This window comes from Heliangelus exortis, chromosome 9, assembly GCF_036169615.1.
Source record: "Heliangelus exortis chromosome 9, bHelExo1.hap1, whole genome shotgun sequence".
Lineage (NCBI taxonomy): Eukaryota > Metazoa > Chordata > Aves > Apodiformes > Trochilidae > Heliangelus > Heliangelus exortis.
Genome location: NC_092430.1, coordinates 5,118,388 through 5,145,122, shown reverse-complemented (window position 1 = coordinate 5,145,122; position 26,735 = coordinate 5,118,388). Strand labels below are relative to the sequence as shown.

Here is a 26,735-nt window from a genome sequence, read left to right as displayed (position 1 = left end):
CAGAAATCCTGCAGCATGCTTAAACGACCAACTCCTGCCAGGTGTCTGACTGAAAAGTAAAACAGTGCAAGTGCTTTCTGTCCTTGAGCTTAGAAATTTCTCATTTTATTTTCTGGCTTTTGTTTTCAAGTGCTGCAAAGCCTATTCCAGTGACACATCTGTCTCAGCTCTGCAGGGATGCTGCTTCCACACCTCTTGGCAGATGGTCCTGGAGGGATGCTTGGATGCTGGCACTGCATATGCACTCCCTGCCAAAGAGGTTGCTAAGTTCTCTCTGCACACTGCCTCATCTCAGGCTTTTCTACTGGCCATGGATAGGCTTTTTTAATTAGACATCTGTTTCTGGGGTTGAATGTATTTAGGGAAGTTTGAAATATGGAAACAATTTTCAGATTGCATAATATTATTTACAAAACTACAGACTTCAGGCTATGTCATTAATACCGAGAGACTCCATTCTACATCTGTTTCAGAGATTAGGGGAAAGACCCAAGTGCAGCATAAAGTTGGTTTCAGTAAAAAGCAAAACAGACCTGCAGTGATCTTACTCAGTACCCACAAACACCCAGATCACCACTAAAAAAATTATAGAAAGTTAATGAACAAAAGTTTTGTAAGCTTCCTGGTGAAAGATGAGTCATTCAAAGTTTGTACCCTGAACACATTCTGTTATCTATCATCTTACATCCTCCAGCATGGTATCTCAGAAGCCCCATTGTGGAAGAGAAAAAGCCTGTGACTCACGTTGATGGATGAAGAGTAAAGGAATCAAGCTGAATAATCTGGGGGCCTCTTGCAGTTTGAAATTTACTGTTCAAGCTGTATCACTGACTATTAGGGGTATTGTAGAAGAAATACAGGCTGCAGGGAATTTTGCTCAAAGCAAGTACAAAATAATTTGGAGCAGAATGGCTTTCTTGCAGCATTGACGAGGTAAGAACACACCACTTACTCCAAGTAATTGAGATGTTACATTCTCATTTGAGTTCACACAATGCTAAGTTTTTCATATGGTCTTTCTTAGTTTAATGTCCTCAAAGAAAAGTACTAGCAATTGCTGCTGATATTTATAGACAAAAGAATCAAAGCTTAAATTCAAAGAATTTCTGGCTGGTCAGCCTTTTGCATGCTTTGGTCTGAGCAGCCTTTGCAGAGTGATCTTGCAGGACTTGGTGAATTGTTGTTTGGACACAGCTAGTTACTCCCAGAAAAGGGGGTAGATGGATCAACACCAAGAGGTTTTAATATATATTTACATTAAAAGTAAACAGTAAATATATTACAGCAAATGTTTTCTCTGATTAGAGTTTGAATATGGTGAAGCCATGGAATAAGTAATAAATAGTTTCAATATAAAAATATTATGCTAGTGAGTCACTTTGGGGAAAAAAACAAACAAACAAAGAAACTCAAACTATACCTTGCCATCTCCTGTTCCAAACATACTTATGTAATTGTTGACCAGCTTGAACACAAATCCACGATCCATAAATGTAAAACACCGCTAAGGAAGAAGGAAAAAAGAATTATTGTTTTTTGTTTTATGGCCAAAAAAGCAGCACATGGCCTCACTTACCTGCCTGTTTGCCTTAGGTCACCTATAAACTTGAATCATTTGTGCAAGTGATATCAGCCTCAGAGCAGAACAAGGAAAACCAGCAAACTGGTCAATGGGGCTTGATTTTTTATCTTGTTTTCAGTAATAGTAAATTGAGCAAACATTTCTTTTTCACTGTGTCTACAGTCTAAAACAACTATCACAGTGTAGAGTGTGCTAGGAGAAAGCTTATCTAATGAAAGTCATTCATGTACTGCAACACTCAGTTTACTAGAGGTGGTATGTGAGGGGAGGTGACCTGAAGATCTCCTTCAATGACTCTTGAGGAATCAATCCAGACACAAGACTCCCTGGTTAGGAGCTACAATATCTCTCTGGTAGCAAAATGCCACTAGATTACTTTACAGTGAGAGCATCACTCTTGCTGACTGATGAGGCTAAATTGCCAGAAGGTTCAAGGGTTTTTGAGGGCCTGACATTTTTTCCTTGCAGAGTCAGACTACCAGGTAATAAATATAATCTTCAATTTCCCCCTTCTCTGATGTTCCTTAACTCCAAAAAACGAGGAAAGCTCTGAAACTCCTGACACACAGCATTCAAATGAGGCTGCTGCAGTCCCAGCCTGGGGAAAGCAGTATCATCCCTTCCAACCCAGCCAATTCTATGATTCTATGTAATTCCTTCTGGCAGATTAGAGTGGAAAAGAAATTAACACTCAGCCATATGCCACATCATATAAGGCAACACTACCCAGTTGAGCTTCTTCCCAGTTTAGCTGAGTAACACAACCACAGCAGGCAAATCTGCAATACCTCCACAGCACAACCCCACAAACCCCCTAAGCCCCTAGAGCTAAGCTCCTGCCTCAAACCAGCATCATCTCCAAAATGATGTAACACTGGTTAGACACAGGTTCATGTGGTATGATACAGCACCTGACTTCCTAATGCTCTGCTTCAATTTGCCATAAAAGATTTGAACCTGGTTTTTAGTGTGTACCAGATACTATGTTCTGTACATCATTAATGTACATCACTCCTTTAATGGAAAGATGTGTGTGTGGTGTGTGTGTCCAGCTTAAATATAGATTAAGTATATGGCACACAACTTATTGAATAACATTTTTCCTGTGTCATACAGCTAATTCAATGCTGGGAAAATCAAACTGATTGAGAAAGATTAGGACAAAATCATCAAATGCAACCCCCTTTTAGTGACTTTTCCAAATTGTGCATGTATTTTCTTATAATTGGTAAAAGAAGGGATATCACAGAGTTGAAAAGGTAGATTCACAGAATGGTTTGGGTTGGAAGGGACCTTAAAGATTATATAGTTCCAACCCTCCTGCCATGGCCAGGACACCTCCCACTGGATCAGGTTGCTCAAAGCTCTATACAGCCTGGCCTTCAACACTAAGTTTACAGTGTTTCACACAATACTTTCAATTTGCATATCCTAGTTTGTAAAACCTGGTTGTGCTTGTGTAGTCATTCAGGCTACAGTACTTAAAGAAAAAATACCAGCTCAACTGTAACTATGGTTTCATTCCTTATCAAACTTTTTATCCATTTGAATGTAATGTAAAAATCTGCAAAAATCTGAAAACCTGGGTTCTTTTGAAGAACAGATATAAATGACTCAGAATTGCTTTAATGCAGACTTATATAAATTTTTTGCATTCTCCAAGATCCAAAGTCCTAGAAAAACTGAAGAATAGGTCAACAATAAACTCAGGAATAGAATCCTCGTTCACTCAGAACTGGCCTTATTCTTTTTGCATTAATTATGGGGAAATTAGTGCATACACTGCAACGACAGAACATCTCACCTTGAGAAATTTGGCAATGCTGTAGTTTGCATTCCTGGTTTCTTCAGGAGCTTCTCTGTACTTCCAAACCACATGGTCTGCTACAACCATCACAAGTGTATCCAGATCAGTTTGAAAAGAGTCTGGAAACCTCCGAGTTCGAGAAACCTAAGCAAGAAATATATCATCACTTGAGAGTGCACAATGTTACACGTTAAACCAGAAAATACATTCAGGTCAAGAATGAAGACAATAAAACACAGGTCATTCAACACAGAAGAAAAGTATTCCTAAATGGAACAGATCAATGGATCTATTTTCTGAGTATAAAACAAGTCAGAATCTGGTGAGATTTCCAGAGAAATCTTACCCTCAGATTCCAGCACAATTTTACTAAGAGCATCTTCAATAATCAGACAGAAAAGAGGACAAAGCACTGATCTCCAGCTACAAAGGTTTGCTCAAAGCAGAGTCATTTATTTGCTGCTTGCCATAATCAGCAGAAATCAGAGAATTCTCATTCCATTCTAACCCACCCATTAAAAAGCTGATGGAACTTTAGTTTTGGCCCATCAGCTCTGTGCAAGCAAGAATAGGCTTGAAGCTGGAAGGTAATATAATGTTTTTGTAGGTAAAACAAATATTGTCCTAATTATAACAGTGTTTCTTTTTTATGAACCGTCAAGAAGTCTGAGTATTTCCCAGGACTTCACATTTTATATTTTTGCTAAGAGACTGACTGTTTATTTCATTGAAATCATATATATACTTACTTTAGTTTTGTTTGTATCAACCAAGTGCTGTGCCATGGATTTTAAGATAACTGCAAAGAAGAACCAGGAATGCTGTTCAAAAAGAAGGAAAAAAAAAAAAAAAAGATTAGGAAAAACTATTACCTGGTAAATACTTTACAAAGCATTAGCACTCTGTATAGATGGATTGTATTTCTCAGTTATGCACAATGCTAAACTCTATGTGACAGGCTCATTAATAAGCCTAAGCACCTAAGCATTATTTTAATAACATTGGATCATGTCCTTGAGAGAGCTGAATCCATCTTGGACACTTTGTCACTTTGGGTCTGTGCAATACAGAGCCAGCAAACACCATCCCTACAAACCTTCTGGTTCTTGCTGAACTTCACTGTTCGCAGGTAACGGGCAGAAATGTACAATGCACACAGCCCCAGAGACCAGAAATATGGAATAAACTGCTTAGTTACTTCCACCAGACTGGTATTTGGCTCAGAACAAGATGGTACTTGCTTAAAAGATAAACAGTGGTTCTTCAAATGCCATTTCTCATGGTGAACAGGCACAATCAGGATCAATATCTCTACCCTCAGGAACCCCAGGAGATTCCCAAAACAAATCCACTCAACAAGCTTACAAATTGCAAACAAATCCCAAAGCAAACAAACCCAAGCAGCAGAATAAACCCCACCACAAACCAATGGCAAGTACTTTTACATGGCCCAGGTTTCCTGCAGGCAAGTTTTTCTGCTATTTTCAGTCTATATTTTGTTATGCCAATGGCTCAGCATAGAAAATAAGAACTGGTTCACTCTAAACAGTTGAACTTGATCTTTGCCACTGGGAACTCCTGAGCTGGACTGTCTAGCTCTTAAAACATAAGTGACAGGGTCGGTGATGGGGCTTGCACACTGAATGAATTTCTCAGACCTGGTTTGATCTGAGAAACCTCAGGAATCCTCAAACATTCTCATTTTGGTCACTGCCAGTCAAAGGCAGCAGCTGAAGTCAGCTATAAATACCCTACTCCCGGATAGATATTTTTGCTGCATCTCTCAAAAATAAAATTAAAATGGATTATCCCAAAAGTCATTGCTCACATCATATCATGTAAGAATGAGGTTTCTGACTCAGCTAGAGGTGAAAAAGGAAAAAGTAATTTTATTATGCAAACCATGGCATTCTGAGCAATGTGTTATCATGAGAAACTGTAGGAGGCCTGATAAATTTGTTCTGTTCAATCACTGCAGGATGTGACTTGTGCAAAGCTTATCCAGGCTTTCAGAAGAAGAAGAAGAGAGATGCTAGAAGTGAGTTTCAGGCTGAAAGCCAGCAGTAAAACTACAAAGGTGCTGATTCAAGCTGTCACTCACCTTTAAGACCTGTCTCACTGTTACTTGGTCATTTGACTTGAGAAGACCAGTCATGTTCTTGGTCAGCTCTTCATGAACAGTCCTGTCTTCAAATGACTTGGTCCTGAACACATACTGAAAAAGAAAGGAAAAATACAAACTATCTAACTGTACATTACAACAAATATATATATATATATAAAAAATATCAGCAGAAGTTAAATTATTTAGACACCACTAACAGGTGTCTGTCACCTGAACAGCACATTCACCTAAGTTTAATTCCACTAACAGGAGTGGCACAACTCTGCTCCCCTACAAACCCAACACTTGTTGATTTCAGCTTAGCACGAAGCAAGAGGAAATTCTGTTTAAAATCAGTGCTGTGATTTATCTTTTAATAAATAGAAAAATGACTCCTCTGTCTTTCAAGCCATTTCCCCAGAGGAAAAAAAGAATAACCAAGCAGAGGAAGCACAGAGGTTTTTTCACACAGCTATTCAGGGCCACCTTTGACTCTCTCCTTTCCTCCAGAAGCAACCAGCTGCTGGTAACACCACTTCAACTTGAAAGGCAATGGAGTACCCCCTGGAGCTGGCAGAAAGGAGAAACTACACCCCTTTTAGACAACAAGCCCTCAAGAGAGGAATTTATCTGTCATGTTGCTCAAACTCATAAATCTAGCATGGGGTTTATACAATATTTTAGTAATTTGGTACTGGGATCCATTCCTTCTTCCCTAAAGCAAGAGCTCTGCCAGTGCATTTGTTGGGATGAAATACTATTTCAGTTGAGCCAGGTATGTAAAAGAAAGGAATAACCCTTGAAAATACCCTATTAATATTCAGCCTTGTTTATAAAGCAGATGCCAGAAGCTTCTCCCTATGCACTTCTGGGCCCAGTTATTTAAATCAGTGACATTTCATACTATTATTGCATCTGAGTGACTCAATTCTCAATTTACCTATTCCTAAAACTGCATTTCTAAAGTAGGTATTTATTTCCTTAGGGAGAGATAAAAGAGTCTAATAGTTATTGGCTTTTGACTGCTGATGAAAACAAGAAAACAGGCTAAATGGACTTTTCTTGTGGCCTAATAATCACCTGTTATTTCAAAGATATTTAGCCACACTGGGTGTCTGTTGTAATTTGGAAAAGATATGGAGTAGAACAGGTGTTAATACCCATTCAATTAACTTCATTTAAATGTCACATTGGTTATTTGTTTGGAAGCAAACAGTTCTCCCACACCTCAGCAGAATTCTTCTGTGCTTAAATCAGTGTATCCAAGACTAATATTTGGCTACTGAAATGCTGAGGTGCATCACCTGAAAACAGGAACTTCCATGAGATATGAAAGTAAATCCATACCATGGAAGCATCAACCATCAGCTGTATTTGAAGCACACAAATAATTTAATAAAGATAACACTCAAATATATTATAATTTATTCCTTACTGATTTGTCTAGTAAGACTAGAACAAAATTTTCCAGTCCTCTCCCCCACAACTAAAAGGAAAAAATTAAGGCAAGTGAAGGGAAAACAAGCGTAACACCCTTAAATGAGGTTCATTTATCTATTCATTTTTTTGTCAATGCCAGCAACAGCACTTCATATATTCTTGTACTTAAAAACACACTTCTTCATAATGTTCTCAGCCTCTATTACCCAAATCAATGAAGTGCTTGCTGGCCAATAGCATACTCAGTAAATGGATACAGACAGCAAGGAGCTCATCTCTACAGAGGCCACTCCTTCAGCCTGGACAGAACTCAACTCCATACAAAGAACACAGCCATACATATTCTATATATATCCCCTTTCATAAATGCAATACTGGATGAAAAAAAGGAACAGTTACAACAATCTCAACTCCACAGACAAAGTATTTATGTACGATAGCACACACATATACATAGGACCTTGAAACTAAAATCATAACTTAAGACGACAATCAGAAGTTTAGCTAAAAAGCTATGGGTCCCTAGGAAATATTTTGCAACCATTAAGAGCCCACAGAAGTACCTCCTTCATCAAAACTGCCACTGGTGCATTCTTTTCCACTAAAATGAGGGCAGCCCTGTATGTGTATAATACAGATGGCCAGATATTTTACTTATCACAGTCAAGAGGAATACTGCAAACTGAGAGCAAAGTACATTAAACATCTCTCACTGCTACCTGTCAAGCTGAAGTTTCACGATCTTTTACATATTTCTCCTCCTTCCCTCCTCTCAAACCCTTTAAGGTAGGAAATTCTGAGTTTAACACCATTCCACAAAGACTTCCACTGAGCCTAAGCTCCTAGAAGCTCAGTGGAAGTGCATGTACATTGGGGTTTGCTCCCAAAAAGTAAGCTCTAGTCATCAGCCAACTATGGGGGTATTTTCCCTGCCACATCCCAGCACCCTTTAAGAATTCACTGCATCTCCCTCCTCCTGTGGTTGCTCAGCTTGGTATCCTATGGGAAGGAAACAGCACCATGCAGAGGAAAGAGGAGCATCCCTTTGTCCTCCCTCCCTCAGGGAGTAAGGCTGTGAGCAGAATGCGGTTTGGTGGTCGAGGAGGACACTCCATGGAGTGTCCCTGCTCTACAGGATGCCCTTTAAGTCACAGAAGCAAGTTGAAGGTGACACAGGAAACTCATGGTTGATGAGAACGGGCTCAGCCCCTTCTAATGACATTGGTTTCCTAACCAGAATCACCAAGCCTACTAGTGGCAGAAAGCTGTGAAGCAAATCCAGAGAAAGCTACAAATGAGTACAGCAAATAAGAGTAAACAGGAAAAAAACCTCAGAAAATCCAAACCCCCAAATGCTCACATAAAACAGGTAACAGTATAACAGCAACCATACCGTCACATAAGAATTGATGCAGCTGTCCAGCTGTTCTTCATGGCACTTTGCAACAATGTTAGTAAGAACCCTGCAACATTAAAAAAACAAGACAAAACAACTCTATGAGGAATGTAATCCAGTTGATAAACAGCATCTGCAGAAACTGCTCCAGTAGGCATAACCAGTCACTCCCCAGGGCTTCCACTTACACAGACTGTGCTGTTATATAGGCATTTGTCCATCAAAATGCACCCAGTTTTAGTGATTTTAACAGTACAGACATTGTAACAAAAGAAAACCATCAACTAAAGCTTAACCAGACCTCAGATGATTAGGAACAGGAAAAAAAATATAGTAATTAATGAAACAGAGTGGCAAGAGCCTCTTCCTCTGCAAATGCTATTTGTCAGGTTCTCTTGGGTCTTGGTAATTCTGTAAAGCTCTGAGAGTTTGCTTATGGTGGCACTGTTAATCAGAGCCAAACACAAGCCTGGGCTCCAAGCTGAGCATGCCCCTCTACTGCACTGTGTGCTCAGAGCCTTGGGCTCAGCCTCAGCCCCAGCACTGATGAACAAAAGGCCAAACACTGCACCCTCTTCACTGTGCTGTGGGGGAGCCTGGAAACTCAGTGCAGCCACAGATGTTCCCAGCTTCTGTAGCTGAGCTTGGTGACCATGGATAAAAATTGCCTGGGTCATGCCAGCACCCACTCTCACAGCCTTCTTCAGCTTCATGACATTTTCCTCTTGATAACTGGGATGTAATTTTTCAAGGTACTTCATACAGAAAAGACTCTGCAGTTTTATAACTTTATATTTGTGTTAAAAGAATGGGGAGGAAACTGGTCATGATTCTCAAATGTCAAAAATCAGTGAGCTGATTCTATAATTCAGGGGTACACATAACAATGACTAAAATGGGTTAGTAATATACCTGAGTGTGGTCCACATACAAGAAGTCATTTTGACTAGCATGGTGATTTCAGTGTTTTCTGCCAATTCTTATTATTTTTCTCAGAAGCTTTGTAATTAAGTCAGCATTTTTCATGTCTCTCATTGCTTGCTGTTAGCAGAAGTAAAATTTGTAGCAAAACACAAAAGCTACAACAAAATTAGTTACACCCATTCCTATTCCTCAGCCCTTCCTCTGATTTGAAATTGAAACAAGTTCTGGCAGAGATGAAACACAGAAATGAGGACATGACTGGGCCCACAGACAAGTAAATAACTGAGTATAAAAGGAATCATGTTTTCTCCCCAACACATAAGCCAATCTATGCTCTCATTCTGCTGTTGTTGCTTTTAATAAGTTCAACACAAGCTGCTTGAAGCTATTCAAACCAAAATACAATGTGTGTCTATATAGGACACATCAATGAATGTCACACACAGCTGATGTGTGTATTCCCCTTGACATCAACTCCAGCAGCACAAATGCTACCACACATACAAGAAAAAGATGGAGAAACCTTTTCTTTTTTTGGACAGGTGCATGTACAGTCAAAATATGAATCATGAAAAAAAGACTATTCTTCTATTTTTCCATCTAATCACTGCAACTAATTTTTAAACAGCTGCTTCTCTTATAGCATTTCTTTCCCAGTCAGTTACTCAGTACTGAAATTATAGCCTTAAACACAATTCTTTATTCTCTCTATCTGGCCATAAAAGGGTCCTGTAAAAGGCTGTCTTGTCTGTTCCTTTGCTAACAGTCTGCAGTGACGAGATCACACATTTACAAAAAAAAGGCTCTTCTAATCCTGGTATCCAGGTGTGTTAAGACCAGACTTTGCCTGGCAAGGTGTCATGATCCTTGGTTAAAGAAGATTGAAACTCTAGCTTTCCAAGGCTAAGATGAGGAATGGTGCTTCCTTGCTTCTCTAAGTTTTATTCATTAATCTTTCTTCAGGAACTAATTCTGAAGAACAATCTGTGGAAAAAAAAAAAAAGAAAGAGAATACACTGCCAGCAGATTGGTCTAACAGGGTTGCTGAGGACAGTTGTAATTTTTTCCTACCAGTTGTACTGCAGTCCCATGTTTAGTTACTGGCAGAAGTTTAACAAAAACTCCACTGGGGCCTGAAGAAAATGCAATGCAACTTTCTGTCCTCTTGTAGAGACCAGTAATAATCTCCTCTTCCTGCTGCCCTGATTAACAGCATCAATAAAGACAATTCCATTATGTGCAGGGTGAGAGACTCAGCAAATCATTCCAGTTGTTTGCCTGCTCACTGGAAAAAGCTTCCACTGCTCTTCAGTTATTGGTGATCTTCTCTAATTAAAAAGTGCCCTAGAACAGTGTGACCCTGTTGTTTGACTCTGCATTGCACGCTGCAAGATGCTAGGCTCTTCCTATGCTGAACTCCACACTCTCATCCCCAAACATAAACCAAAATTGACATTCTGTTTTCTTAGAAAGCATTTAGATCCTTAAGAATGAGACCTTCAGCTATGATTGCCTCAGGGTACCACGGTCTTTCTGGCTGGTACCAGAGTCAGCAGCACGATACCAGGTCTTTCCATTCATTATTTGCAGAGCCCTTTACTAAGAGGGAAGCAGGCATTCTCTCCTGCTAAAGTCTAAATGTCAGGCTCAGCCTTTGTTATAGCAGCCATAATTGGGCCAAGATCTAATTTGCACTCCAGCATGAATTCTTCTCCTTGTATAGAAATTTTTCAGATACCTGGTCACAGCTGTTGTAACTTCATCATCACTGTTTTGCACCAAAACCCAGAAGAGTTGATTGAGGACTACAGGAAGGAAATTCATAATTACATGGATCTTCTCTATCCGCAGCAAATTCTGTAATAGATTTAAGAAAGAAAATAAGAGAGGAAGAGGAGATGAGCAATGAAAGCTGATTATGTGCTTTTCTGCTTCAGCAGATAAAATGCAGTGCAGCCACTGGTTCAACACCAGTAGGAAAACAGGACAACTAAGTGCAGGACTGGTTCCCCACAGAGTTTTTTTTTAAACACAATGATACATTGGCCAAATTTCAGAACTCCAATTATTCGCTATCTCCTGATTAATAATAATAATAAAAAAAGAGAAACCAAAAGAAATTTTCATATTTCACTAAGAATACACATGTAAGAACAATAAAAGAACTTAATTACTATTTTTAAGACATGCATTTCCTAGTATTTTCAGAAAACTCATTCTTTTTATGCAGAGATCTGATAAGCTGAACTTGCTATGGCTAAAATACTTATGTTGAAAGCACATTTGTAAAAAGTAATATTAACACTGTCAACTGATTGGACTGCCATTACATTATTTTCTCTTCTTAAGGGAGATATTGAGTTGTTAAAAAACCCAAACCAAACACAAATCCTCCTTTGAATTCCATCTGGTTTTAATAATTATTAAATAATTCTGGCATTTCTTCAAAGGTGATAATGATTTATAAATAATGAAAATTCTCTGGGGAAATTTACTTATTCCTTGGTTATATTTCACAGTTGGTCCCTTGTTGCATAGAACTCTGTCTCTACTTCCAAATAAAATTACTGAAATATTTTTAAAAGCAAATAAACAGCAGTACAATTCTGGCAGTTTAGGGAACTGAGCTAGTATCTAGAAAGTTTTAAAGCTTCTATAAATTCCTAAACATTGTCCAATATGCTCAATGACTTCCTAAAGTTTATAATTGAGGACTGAGGCTTGACATAGGCTGGGTTATTTAAGCTGATGGGGCAGATGCAGCCACGTTCTTAATGAGAAGGAATGAGAGAGATCTCTGTGACCACTCAACTAAGTCTAATTGGATTTGTCATGGACCCATTACCTTTTGGTGAGTCTATGCCATGGTTAGAATTGTGCTGTGATGGATCAGCTGAGAGAAAGCCCTAAATAAAATCTGATAGCACAGCTTGTGCTGCAGGTTACTTTACCTTACAAGAATTGATAAAGTTTGAGGTAGGAGGCTGGGATAGGTCCTTTTCCCTTTCTTGGCACTGGTAGAAAAAGTTATTCAGGTATGGATCCTAAAATGATAAACATTCACATTAATGTATATTATAGAAAGCATTAGATTTCAGCTCCTTAACTTCATTACAGCCATCACCTGTGATACCAAACAACACACTTGGTTCCAACCACCTTAGATGGCAAGACACATGTAGACAGGGCAACTTATCTATCCTAACCCATTGGCCAACACAGGTTGCTATATAAACCTTATTTCTAGGTGGTTTTCCTATACTTTTAGGGTTGTGAGCAAGTTCTTTCCTCATAATCTAAGGGATTTCAACAGCCAGATTTCTTTTTACCTTTCTGGTGCTTACAATTTATTTTCTTGCTGTTGAAACTGATATTCCACACTTTTTCCGTTGGTACAATCTTAAATATTTCATATTTTTTCCCTGAAGTGTGTGTCCCATCATTGTCATCCTGCCCTTCTACATGAGAATAACCTTTATACATCAGAGAAACAAATTTACACAAGCTTTTAAAACATGGTTTAGACATTCCTTGACACATTTCATTTGTAAGCAGGTAACAGAGCTAAGAAGAAATTCAGCTTACCTGAGTATTTACTGTTGATACAACAAGAGTAGAGACTTTGAAAAGTGGTTTTCCACTATCTACCCATTTTACATCACAGCCAAGCTGCTATTAAAGCAAAGAAAAGAAATATTTTTTTCATTTATTTCCTTTTTATTCAAGTCTGCATCAACTTTTCATTGCATAGCTTTGCACATGCACGTGCATGAACCGTGCTGGCTGCTGTGCTTTCACAAGTGCAGAATTATTGCAATACAAAACCACTTCTCAGCACAAGGCCATGAATGCTGTCATTCAAGGGACCAGATCACTGCCCCACTCTGTCCTAATGACAACAGTCAGACAAACACAGGAACACAGAAATAATCTATGCTGCACAGAATCAGTGGGGAAATATGTGATCACACCATGAAATTGGAGGATAAATCATGATTATGGATCACATCTGCCAGAGAATCAACGTCATACGTCTGTATTTGTGAAAAGAGTTCTTTTTGACCACTCTCATCCACATTTTTAGTTTAGTTTAGTTTTAGTTAGGTATAATATAGCACAAATCTACTGTTTAAAACAAACTTTTTCCATCTAAACCAGTGAATCAGCAAGATTCTCAGTCCAGTGGTACAAATATTATATACTCAATCATATTCACACTGATATGGTAAAGCACATACCCTACTTATCATTTGCACTTGTAAGTCATTGGCATTTGTAAGTGCAAATGCAAATGTGACCTCATGCAAAGGCTCAGCAAATAAATGTGAATAATATGAAAGTAGGAATTAATACCTTTCCACTGGCTGGTTCTTGAAGGCTCAAGTAATTGGGAGGCAGGCTGCTTGCCACTGGCACATTGTGTTCTTGGGAAGCTAACTGGGCATCTTTCAACAAAGGAAGCCATGCATATCCCACTGTGCACAAGAACAGATCAGTGTGATTCTGGGGAAAAACATGCTTCTCAAGTTCAAAGGAAGACAACAATATCCAGCCAGAAATTCTGCAATCCTTATTTGAATGTATATAATTTATATTTATAATTGAAAGTAATTCTACTACAGGTACCTGGTGTTTCCAGAGCCTCTTTCTTTTTGGCATTAGCTTTTGCATTTATGTCACAGGTGACATGATAAAATGAAAACAGAATGTGGTGTTTCTTATGGAGTTGAGTGGGAAGTTCAATTTTCACCTGAAATGTAAAATGTTACACCTCACTTTAGTTTAAAAATCCATTAAACCAGGCATCAGAGATGGTGTAAATCAGTGACATCTCTCTCTACACAGCAGTCTAAGTACAGCCTGCCTCTATGGGCTAATGTTCATCTGCAGAAGAGATGCTCTCTTAGAGAAATTATTTAGGGTAATCATCTACCACTTTTACTTAAAGCTGGTTTTCTCTCTGTCTTGTTGATGAATATTTGCATTTATGATGAAAGAGCTTAAGATGAAAGAGGACACAACTAAAGAGTGATGAACCTTTCTTAGAAGTGATCACCTGCACTCTAACAGCTATAAACAGCCATAACCATTCTCATATTTTCAGTATGACCAAACCAAAATCTAAGATGACATCTTTGCTACTGCTTCATCACCATTTCATGGCAAAGACTAAATAATAAAGGCTGGCATGTAAGTAAACTTTTATTTATGATTTCTGCTCAGTCCTAAATCAAGTATAATGTCCACAAATCTCTATGAAGTTTGAGGTATTATTGGAATAAAAATACAAACTAATCAAAACATGTTATCATAGGAACTAACAAAAAACACACACTGCTCTTGCAAGCAATGATAAAAATTTATCCAAGCTAAACCTATGCTTAAAGAAAGGTTTGAAAACTGTTGATAAGTGATTCAAGTGTTGCCTCAGTGTATCCAAAAGAATCTAATACCATAAACATAGATAAGAAATGGGCATTCAGACCATGGAGATAAAGAAAACTTTCTGGATAAAACACTACATTCTTCTAAAGACTGCACTTGCAGTAGTAGGAACACTTAGGGCACACATCTCTTCCAGACAAACCAGTTGTTAAGATGTGAATTTAGCTCTTTGTTCAAGGTGAGAGTAACCTGCCCAGAGCAGATGGCTCACTGGCATCACATGAAGGACATTTGCAGATGTGTTAAAACACCAAGCACTGCTCACATAGGAGTAGTGGGGGGCTCAAGATCTCTGAGGATGTAATGCTTTAGGTTCTGCCTCAGTTCCTGAACATGTATCTTAAAATTGACACTTCAACATGTAGCTGTACCTTAACTGCTGGTCTTGCCCCTGCCATTTTATTATAGTAAATATTAACTGAAAAAGCAAGCTTTTTCAAGACCCAGACACAGTTGGGAAAACACTGGCTATGTGCTATGCTGTTTGCCATCTTTATGGCTACACATAAAGCAGTAATGAGAAATCCAGAATTAAACACATGACATTCACAGGCCATCAAACACAGTAGTCACTGATAGTGTGAAATTAAGTTCACCTGCAGAAACCCTGGGGAATTAATCCTTGGTGTTGATGCATGTGCAACTAATGCTGGGCAAGCATCAACATATGGACTCTTCTGTAACTGCATTCTCAAAAGCATCAGCTAAGTGACTTGCTGCAGGCCACTACACATCACTGGCCGTGCTCTTCAGACCACGGGAGTAACAAAAATGCCCCAATGCAGATCTTGCCTCTCAGAGAGGGTTTGTTCTGACATTTGGCTCCACCCTACACTGTAACATTTACTGTTTCCTTTACATTCAGGATGCAGCTGGACTCTTAATGTAATCCAGATGTGCACGTTAGAGGGCTAGACTGCTCCTAATCAGTTCTACAGCATCTTAACTGTACTGAAAACAGTTTACAACAGGAAGGATTCACTGAGTTGATTTAAGAATAAAAACCAAAACACGAGACTGTATGTAAATCTACATAGCACGAGCCTATCCAGAAACACAAGCAATGGTAACAGAAGTATTCTTTACACATATTTTTCTCTCTCATTGGCAAGTACATGGGGTTGGCAGACAGGTAATTAAAGAAAAAGCAGACTGACCTCATCATAGAAATCAGGATTCTGGGAATGATGTAGCACAGCGGTGTAGGCTGCCGTTGTAAATAATGGTCCACCTGGCTTCCCATAAATACACTGACAGAAGTAACATGCTTTAATTACATTGTGAAATTCTGCTGATGATGCTACTCTTGGTATATCTAATATCCATGTACATTGAAAACAGTATCATGAAAGATTGATAATTACTTTGATCAAATATTAAAACCAGCGTTTTAAGTGCTCAAACTTGCAATTTTTTAGATGCACTTCCAGGAAAAGTCCATTGATTCTGTGAAAATGAGCCTATACTCTGCTAAGCAGTGCTGACTCCTTAGACTTCTTTCTTGCTGGTATCTATTTCAGAGTTCTCTGCAAAAAGCTTAACAAAAGCTATTTTCCTTTTCTGCAGTACCACACACAACACAATGCTTTTACTGACTTATCAATGTTACAAAAGCCACACCAGTTAATAACCTCCTTGCTTGTAGAGTCCAGCCTGGAGGCTTTTGATTATTGAGTGATGGCAACTTCATTGTTGGGGAAACCACAGTACAACACTGTGCAACAACCCTTGGTCAACAGCAAATATCAGTCTAAGGGTCTTTTAATTTTATGGCCCACTCTTTTCAATCAAGTGTCCTGACATCAGCGAGAAATGCAGGGTAAATAATAAATTCTAGAATAAGCAAATTGTACTGTTAAAAAATGGTTAACTTTTCTAATCTTTCCCCTCCAACAATGAGAAAGCCAGAACTGCAAAATGGCACTTTGAGCTGGAATCATTATGAAAAGCTGGGATCAAACAGAACCACAGTGCAAATGCAAAAGGATGCATGACAACGTCCACTCTTTAATTGTCCCAGGTTAGTATATCCCTGATTGCTGGGTTTTATAAGTCATATCCTCAGAAACAGTTCTCTGAATATATTCTTGCTGTGGCTCACCTTTAGTGGCTTTGATCCTTCTTCATCAGAGCTTTTAAATTCAATGCACACTGTTATATTCCGTGCCTGAAAAGACAGAAATGTCAGACAGAAAAGCCTGGATCAGAAATAGGGTACCCATATAAACACAGGAAAACTATAAGGGCTGAAATAAGCTCTCTCCAAAATGTAAGGGAAACATGCAGATGGTGCATGAACATTTAAAAAGCCTTTAAGTCACAATGATATCACTATAAATACCATTTCCAAGAATGGGCAAAACTCAAGCCAGGACTCAAGCTGACAGTGCAGAAGTGACCAGCACTTACCTGTGTCTTTTATTAATTTTCAATCACCACGAAAACACAAGTAGTGTTCAAGTTTCATTTAAGGATTACAAATATTATCCAGATGAATTTTATCTGCACATATCATTTCATTAAAATACAGCCCTTCTGAAAATTGAGAAAAAGCTATTACCACATTCTCTCTCATTGAATCACTGATACAATTTAAAATTAATCCACAGACTTATTTCACTAAAATCATACCAGTGTTTTATGACTGCAAAACCAGAAAATGATCAAAAGCCAAGCCAGTGACTTGCATCACCATTTCCCCCTCCTTTATGATGAGGGCTCCTTCATTTCAATGAGAGCTCATGCAGTATATTACTACCCAATGTTGGCCTGAAGTGCTCACATACTGTACCTTGTTGAAGTACTTTTGGCTATCATATTTGAGGTGCTTTGGATAGATGTATATTTGGTTCTTGTATACTCTGTAAGGTCGAGAATATTTTGTTGATTCCTGTACAAACTCCTCAACCTCCACCGTGGGTTGATGCTCCTTTATGTCATTAAATGGCTTGATTGGTATAAAAGATGAAGTTACACAATCTCCAAGAGAACAGAAAAGAAAAGCATCACATAGTTTGTTTTTACAGTCTTACTACTAAGAATAAATAATACTGAGATGGTACAAGTAAAATCCTGCCTTAACTTGCAAAGAATAATGCAAGAGGTCAAATAAGATGCAATAGGTCAAATACTGCATTAAATTACATCCATGCCACCTCAGAACAATTAGAATACATCATTCTTAAATGTTTTAACTACTTGAGGTAAACAGTAAAGCACTGAAAAACCTCTTTTGACATACACAGTGTCTGATGGCATTTGATGGCACCATTGGTATATGGACAGTTTCAACACAATATTCTGAAGTGATGCTGTTTCTCATTAATTTTACAGCTCTACATCTCATTTCAATTTTTCAATTATTTAATCACATGGCAAATGAAATGAAGAAACAAGTAGTGCAGAACTACATTAAATATATGATTCAATTGGGATAACTGAAATCAGGTCAAGAAACAGAAGATGAAAATAAGCACTTTGCCACCCAGACAGAGACAAATTAAAAATGGAGAGAGTATGCTCTGTCTTCCTGTGTCATTAAATCAGTGAGACATTGAACTTCAGCATGGAGAACTTAAGGGCTGTTTGCACAAAAGCATCTGAAAAGGGTCACCAGCTTAGGGATGTCCCAAGCTATTTCTGGGAAAAGTAAACTGAAAGTCCTGCCTACAAATAAATTCCTTAAACCCTAACATAACTCACAGGAAAAAACCTAACAATTTATAGTGAGGAAGCTGAAAGACACTGGTTATATCCCTTGCGTACTCTAGGGACCATTTTAGCTCCTTCCAAATGAGCAGAAGAGGAAGCTGCCAGGTTCAGGACAGTGCAGGTCCTCTGCTGCCCAAGCAGGTGGAGGAGAAGGGGCTCTATACCAACTATAGCAGAGTTGTTTCTCTTTGCTTTCTTTCACATAGACACTGAAAACTTTCTCCCCTGACTGCCACCCACCAAAATATGAGCACTGACTCACATACACACCCAGACAACAGACCTGGTCCTGAATTAAGCTGGAAAGACCCATATATGAAAAATGTTGTCTTTCTCTGTCAAAATGAGCAGCATTAAAAGAGACCAGCTAAATTAAATAACTTGCATTTGTCAGCCAGAAACAAGTACTGTCAGCTGTAGAGAAGGTTTATTCCCTCCAGTGCCAGCAAGCATTCCCTGTAGATGATCATCCAAATTCCTCCATTGGTCAGTGAAGACATTTGGTGTCACACAGAAAATTTTTAAGATTTGCTCTTCTGCTACTAACACACCCAGTGCCTGGGAAACTCTGCTCACTGCTCTTGGGAAACTCTGCTCTCTCACCATGAAGCACAGACAGGCAGCTTTCTGTTTGGGCAAATCTTGGGCAAACCATCTTAAAACATGAGGATGTGTTACATCTTATGATCTAGTCAGCTGCCCCTCAAACTTTACTTATAAGCATTCTGATAGCATCCATTTTGAACATTATTGGCTTTAATTAGAGAAAGCTGGGAATCAACCCCAGGAGAGAAACGCAGTGCTAAGGCTTCTCTGCAGAAGCCTTCGCAAGCCTCCCACGCTCTGCATTTCCAGCAGCCCGTAGAAAATCCACAGGGAAACAGAAATAGTATTGAACTGAACAAGAAAGGGGAGTAAGCAATACCAATAGCTCAAACTGAAGAGCAAGGATATCCTGTGGGGTGTCAGAAGAGGCAGAAGCTGACAGGGGGAAGATGAAGGCCCTGAAGCCGACCGCGAGGGCACGGTCCCTCTGTGCTACCCTCCCACCTCAGGGACACAACCCCCCCAGTTCCCTGCCAGCTGCCTGGCTCTTGGCTATGAGCCACTGCCTCGTGCTGCCCTCCTCAAGAGTGGAGCCTCCCAGTTGGAGGGATTACTGGGTATTTTAAGGGGAAAAGCAGGGGATGTAGCAGCAGCAGAACCTGCCACCCTATTGCCAGCCTCAGGGCCCCAACCCTCCTGCACAAAGGAAATGAAGCAGGGACCACACAGCTCAGCTGGAGCTGCAGGAACCTTTTTCTCTCTTCCCCATTGCTAGAGCTACGCCAGTCTGGCTTCCTCCCTGCAGCAGAAAAAGCAGAAGTTTTGTTCCAGGTTACAGACTATCAGGCAACATGTCCTGATGCACTACCAGCTCCAGCTCCCACAGCTGTAACAAAGTCTCACAAGAACAAAGATCTAATTCTGTTGCTAACACAAACTGATGGCAACCTGAGGGCTGGTGTTGGGCCCTAGAGACACAATTGTACTGCCAAATCCTTGACAAGATCTTTGACCAACTTCCTTTTCAGTGGCTTTTACTAAATCCTACAGCATGGAAGTTTTCTGGTGAAGTAATTAAAGTATTTTATAGCCTTATGTAGCATAAGACAAATTTTCCCCAAACTAAAAGGAATGTTTAAGCTGTTACTCTTTAGAATAAGGGATTTTTCACTGACTTTTAAGAAAAATTGGGCACCTTACTAGCAGAGAACCTTTATAGCCAGACACAGTGCACACTGAATCAGGTAACAGTACCAGGTGCAAGCTGCTCTGGACCCTTTTGCCTACTCCAGCTATCATTTAGTTTCAATTAAAAAAAAACCCTCTTTTTTAAGCACTAGAAAAAATATTTTTTTAATCTAATACCACAGGAAGATGATACAAAGATACGTGATGACAGACTTCAGAGGGATTTAGTGGTCCTGAGCTTTTTGTGACAACAGGTCAGAGAAATGTGGCCCTTGAAATAGAAGATTTTAGAAGAGATAAAATGATCCAGTTAGAAGAATCTATCTTAGCAGTAGTGGCACTGATGCCAGAGTGGCCTCAGAATGAAGTCTTTCATGAAGCCTGTGTTCTTGAAACAATTCACCAAGGATATGAGCATCACAGCCCATCAACAGTGCAAGGCCATTAACCTCAAGCTACACAAGTCCATTCAGGTCTCTGACCTGATCCCTTAGAGAGCAAAAAGTAATTCTTGGAGTTCCAGCACATGTGGATTCATCATGTTGTGTTTTGTATTGCTGGCCACGTATAGGATGAAACAAAGAATGATGCAATTAAATGAACAACAACAATGAAGAACAGTCCCCTGTATACATTTTTCTATACAACAATGGACACTCCTACCAGAACTATGTGAAGGCAGCAATTATGGCTGGAAAGGTTACAACAAGGTCCTACTTAATTATAATAGTTAATTAAAAAGTGGAATCATACTTGGATGTTCCAAAGGAACACAATCAACTGCAATCTCCAAGCAGCCAGGTATAGTCTGTATTTTGCTTATCTTTTCTGCTCTGCAATGAGAGAAATGAAAACGTTTTAGAAAATTAGAAAAAGGGAGATGAGAACCATAACAGTAATGAATCTAAAATTAAAAACAGACGCTGATTTATGATATAAATACATATTAAACACATTTAACATATACCTGTTGCCTATTAAACTCAAACCGATGCAACAGCAGGAAAGAAATGTGGTTTGGTTTTGGTTTGATGTTTTTTTCCCCCCTTTTGTTTCTTGGCCTCATTTATGACTTATTTTTGCAAGCAATGTTTAAGCATCCTTTGTAGAAAGTGAAGAAACTGATAAACCAAACCTTATGAGAAATAACTTAGCCACATTTTCTTTCTAAAATTTGAATCAAACGTTCTCTAAATTCAGTGATCACTGAGGCAAGAGGATTTCACACCATTAGGGCTTCTACAAATGTCATACTGAAAAGTGACCAAGATAGAGTCCTTGTGCCCAAGCAATTTGAAAAGTGCCAAAATCATGATGCTAAATTCCTTCTATCTAGGACATCTTCTAGACAGGAAGTCAGCACTGGTGACTCCAGTAAGAGCAGTGAGAACTTCAGCCAAGTTTCCTGACCAGGAGCAGTAGGATGGCACACAAAGATTATAGGCTCAAGCCAATCCCATAAAATTCACATTCAGTCTTGCTATCATCTGATTTTATATAAATGGAACAGGAGAACTTAATTAGATTAATTCATTTCTGGGCAGATTTAGACTAGAAAGGGTGGGAAGAAATTAATGGTTCAATTCTCATGTCACTTATCCAGTACAAACAAAGCCTCTTCTCTAGAATTAACTTGATTTACACCTGGGTGGACACTATTCAGCCAAACACCTATCCACTAATTTACACACAGTTGAACATTTGGACAAGTTTTTTCCTTCCAATGTCCACCCTGCAGTTTGTCATGGAGACTCAAACAAACAAAAGCAAGGAGTGAGGAAACCATTAAAGAAAGTGTCTTCAAAAAAAATTCTCTCTTTTTTGTTTAGAATTCTTTTTTCTCACACATAATTTTCTCTTGTTGGTTACTTCACCTGCATCTCCCCTGATGGAAGCTAATTTAAGCGATCACTATTTTTAGGTTGTAACAACATTTGTTAATGTACTGAATGATATTTCAGTTTTCCTGGAAAGTCCAACCTAAAGCACTCTTTGGCAGATAAAAGGCTAATGTGAAAAACACTAATTTAATATGGCCACTACAGCACGCTGTGTTAAATTTATTCTGCATAGATTTAATAAAGCTTCTATTACTCCTCAAATCAAATTAAAAACTGTTCCTTACCTTCTGTATTCTGCTATTAGCTTAATCAAATCTTCCATGGAAATCTTATTACTTTCTTGCCTGAATAAAGGTGAGAATCGGGATTCTCTATCAACATTTCCCTGATTATCTTTAAACACTGGCCTATAAAGAAAAAAAAAAATCACATTTAGAAACACATATTGAACATTTGAAATTGCCATGTACGCTTTTAACAAAGATTCTTAAACAAATGCAAGTGCTCCTAGCAGAGCTTCACACAAGAAAGCTCTTTTGAGCTGTATACGTGCAGGAGTGTGAGCAAGTTCAGTTCACCCCCATGAAAAAAAAAAAAAAAAGATGTACACTGACAGCTGGAATGATACCTATCAGCTGTCATGTGCACAGGAAAACATTCCCAGGTATTTCCATTCCTACTCATTGACACTTGCAGGATTTAATTAAGACAACCCAGTGCCTGTTGTATATCCCCCAAGGGTCTCGCACACTGGCAGGACTGGGTAATGTAACAGCTCTCCAAATTAATGAACCCTGGATTCAACTGGTGTATGCAAAGACATTGCTTAAAAAAAGTAAAATATTCTTGACACTAAGTGCTGCTCTGTGAATCATTTGGCCAACCTTGCTTCCTTAATTTACTTCTCTGTTCCACTGCCAGTAAGAAGAATTGATGCGAGCACAAATTGTTGCCAGACGAAAAATAATGGAGTAAACATTTGGAAGAGGATCCCAAGGACCAGTGCATAAATGCACCATGTCTTAATTTGATGAACTGAGAGAAGCACCACTATTTCATTTCTTTGTAGCTGTAGAGAATGTCCTCTATCAGATTTTGCCCTCTGACTGTGAGGAGGAATAAGGTTCACACAAACAGGCAACATCAAAAATCTTGTTATTACAGAGAAATCAGACCTAATTCCTGGCAGCCACCACTTACTTTACAAATCCTATTAACATCTGTCAGAAAAAATAAAAAAGATTTAATAATTATTACAATTTTTACAATATTACATTATGCTATTTCTTGGACTCAGCACTGCTTCCTTCTCCAGTCTAACAGAGAGGACTGAAACACAAAGCAATTTTTCACTGCATCACTGGGCTCTGCAAGGTGATGCTGAGCAAACCCAGGCTCTGCTGGAGCTTATCAAGGAATTCCAGTGCAGTCTGACACCAAGCAGACCACTGCTCAGCACAGCAGGGGGCAGGGGCACTTTCCAAGGCAGTGCTGAGGATGGTATAAAAGAAAAAAGGGGTCAGGTTTGTGCTGGCAGTAGCTCACTGTGGGTCACTGGCACTGTGCACTGAACACTGCCCCTCAGGAGGCTCAAGGACGTGGCACTGTCACCTCCTTCCCTCTGGCCACTCTGGTTTGGAGTCAGAAAAGCTTTAGAGTCCTCCTGCCCACAACCACTCCTCTCCAGCACCAGTCCTCTGTGGATATCATAAGATCTCCATCTGCTCATCAGCTTTAGCAAGCCTAATTAATACATCCAGGAAGAAATCAAAGGCATGAAACCAGGTATCTGCAATACAAAGCAGCTAAGTGCTTCTCTCCCTCCAGCTTACACACAATACTCCATTTCTATAAAGCAGTTGTCACTATTAGATCAATTTAGATGCCCACTGAAAACCAGATAACCCTTCTTAAGACAGGCAGGTTTATGCACTCAGGGAAGACTTAGATGGCTTTCTGCTGGTACGACTGTTCTGGTGTCTGCATTCCTGCAGGTCATTAAAGCTGAAGAATTGCCAGAGAAGCAAGTAATACATTTATTATGTGTGAAATTAAGTAAACACAGTCCCATGTTCTGTTTGATCCTCTCAGGCTGTTGTGTGCAGGTGGAGTGAGAGTGCTTTTTGTCACAGGGAATGCATTTGAGAACGACACCTGCCACATCCAAGAAAAGTAAAAATATTTAAATGCTTCTAGGAGCTTCCAGGAGTCTGATATTTGTCCGACATATTAATAATTCCATACTGTTGGTTACTTGTTTACCAGAGAAATTTTAATTCGAAAAATTTCACAGAATTAAAATCCTGAAGATACTCTACATGTGTTAATTTAGGGGGGAAAAAATCAGCAGGCTTCACTAAAGAAACTCAGTATCTAAACTGTTCCTTTGACTCTACTGTTCTGATGTTGTAAGCCAATAGTCTACAACCATAAGGAAAACCTACACTATGCTCATAATTTTCCATTGAAAATGCTATTTTTTAAGCAGTGGCTTGCCATTTGTGGGAAAACCAATCACCTCCAGGATTAGAGGATCAGTGTGAGATCCCTGTGTAAATCAGTGCAGCCTCACTGCCTTCAGCCACATCAACCTATGCCAGCAGCTGCCCAAGCTGTTGAAGGATTCAAATATTAGGCCCTAAAATGTCAGGTTTACAAGGGTGGAGAATGTTTGAGAGAATAGCAGAACGTAAAAACTATCTCTCTGTGAATGAAGTTTCCTCCTATCTACAATATGTAGCTCAGGCACATATTTGCAAACTTTTTGAGTTCTGGCAGGAATATGAGAAGGGAAGATGGATTTGACAGGCTGTAATTCTAACAAGTACTGTAATTATACCTGTGAGAGCTTACAGACACCAGATCCTACCAACGCCAGCAAGAAATGAGGGAGGAACCCTGAGTCATGGTTTTGAACGACTCCAACAAACCGGGTGCCACACAAGATAAATTAAAGAGTTTCAGTCACATGTACAACACTCAGCTGTCAAGATTTTGGCTTGCTGACTGCACATGTGAAAATCCCAGTGAGCCCATCTGCAACTGCTTTAAGGGGGAACAATTTCCACACAAAATGGGGAATGTGGTTAACGCCAGAATGAAATAACTGGAAAAACACATTTCCTAACAAAGGGTTTGCTATTTGTCATAGCCAAACCATTTTTACCCCTCCAGTGCAATAGCCTCCAGTGGAAACTTCTATTTTCAAGCTCTGAAAAAAGAAATAAACTACATAGGGTCAAATTACACTTCACTTTTATCAAAGAGAGTCCTGAGCAATGTTGATACATAAAGAGATGTAAATGAGGGCAAAATTTGACTCAATGAGCTAAATAAACCCAACACCACTGGTATCAGTGAGTTCATACACATGGTGTATTTGGTCAATGATTTTTAAACTATGTTATCTCACATTATGATTTATGATGAAAGAGTTGAAGAGCTGATAAACACATCCAAGTATATTTTCTGTAATGAATTCTACAGATGGGAGGAAAACTTTCCAGTGGTAAGGGCAGTGAAGCAGTCAATTAGGATGCCATCCAAAAATATTGCCTTCTGGTAGTGGGGCATGTCCACAAACTCCAGCTGTGTCCTCTGCCCACGTGCAGGCCAACTCTGTAATGCACACACAATAAGTCTGCAAAATGATGGACTTGCTGTGCACCTGCTACCATGACAAACATATATTCATATTTATATTTGGGAAATCCTGTGTTATACCATTTGCTACATTCCAGCCTCTGCCAATCACCATCCTGCATGGAATTTAAACAAGAAAATCTCTGTTCAAATATTTGCATACTGCTGGGTGTAGCAAAAGCAGGTCCTGTGCTCCACTTTGATGAGCAGTAGCTAAGTAGAGAAATCCACCTACAGAAATGCTTCTGCTCACCTTGCTGTGGTGACTGGAAGCTGCACCTCAGGACAGCACAGCCCACCCCTTGCTTCTGCCTACACCTTGGCAAAGGGAAATGTGCTTCTTTCAAAACAAGCAGAAAACCTTTCTGTATTTTTCTTTTCTTTTTGACAGAAAACACACCAAGATTTGCAGAAGTATGCTTCAGTCTTCCCCAAATCCATGAGTGACTAAGCCAGAGCCTCAACTAGTTAAAGAGAGCTACAGTAATGACTGAGTTGCAGGACATATTCATGATGGTACCACCACAGAACACAGGCAGGACAGAGTTAATAAAAAAGCTCCAAGTCAGTCTGATGCCAAGCCTACATGTCTTGCTATTGTATGGTCCATTACACACTAAAAGTAGCTCTGTCAACCCAAGAGACAACCATCAATGCAATTTTGATGAATGGTCCTTTGGCTGCACAGAAGTGGTAAATATTGAATATCCTTGAGTGTGCAATGACAGATCAGAACACATTATCAGCCTTTCTCTTGAGCATGCAAGTACTTCTGTTCCTACTACCTATTGACAAAAATGGGTGTCCATAAAAAATAAATGAACACTTAAAATGGCTGTGTCTAACTGCGTATTTTCCCCTTTGCCATCTAAGCACCATATTCTAAAATCATAATCTGCCCCCTACAAGGGTCAGAGGAAACTCCATACCCTCCACACCAGAATCCCACAGCCACCTGGCTGTCCCTTATGGTCATGGGCATTGCCACAACGTGGTACTTATTTCTCCTTCCTCCCTACAGCTTCAGACAGCTCTCATGTCCTGCCATGGTCAGCAGAATCCACAGAGTAGGAATACTTACACTTGCCAAGCAACAGCTTTGCTTTCTA

General features: G+C 39.3%; 1 protein-coding gene across 8 annotated transcripts in view; it reads right to left on the bottom strand.

The window, feature by feature from the left end:
• Nucleotides 1-26,735, bottom strand: part of DOCK10 (dedicator of cytokinesis 10) — a 155,276-nt gene that overhangs the window by 33,806 nt on the left and 94,735 nt on the right. For all 8 annotated transcript variants that reach the window (XM_071751790.1, XM_071751788.1, XM_071751789.1 and 5 more), the window contains exons 15-29: nt 22,269-22,391; nt 20,897-20,976; nt 17,490-17,677; nt 16,800-16,865; nt 15,856-15,948; nt 13,880-14,003; nt 13,607-13,728; nt 12,839-12,925; nt 12,205-12,297; nt 10,992-11,110; nt 8,327-8,396; nt 5,491-5,604; nt 4,139-4,210; nt 3,387-3,533; nt 1,421-1,504 (exon numbers count right to left, since the gene is read on the bottom strand). In XM_071751790.1, the coding sequence (XP_071607891.1) occupies nt 1,421-1,504; nt 3,387-3,533; nt 4,139-4,210; nt 5,491-5,604; nt 8,327-8,396; nt 10,992-11,110; nt 12,205-12,297; nt 12,839-12,925; nt 13,607-13,728; nt 13,880-14,003; nt 15,856-15,948; nt 16,800-16,865; nt 17,490-17,677; nt 20,897-20,976; nt 22,269-22,391 (1,582 nt within the window). The remainder of the gene's footprint in view (nt 1-1,420; nt 1,505-3,386; nt 3,534-4,138; nt 4,211-5,490; nt 5,605-8,326; nt 8,397-10,991; nt 11,111-12,204; nt 12,298-12,838; nt 12,926-13,606; nt 13,729-13,879; nt 14,004-15,855; nt 15,949-16,799; nt 16,866-17,489; nt 17,678-20,896; nt 20,977-22,268; nt 22,392-26,735) is intronic.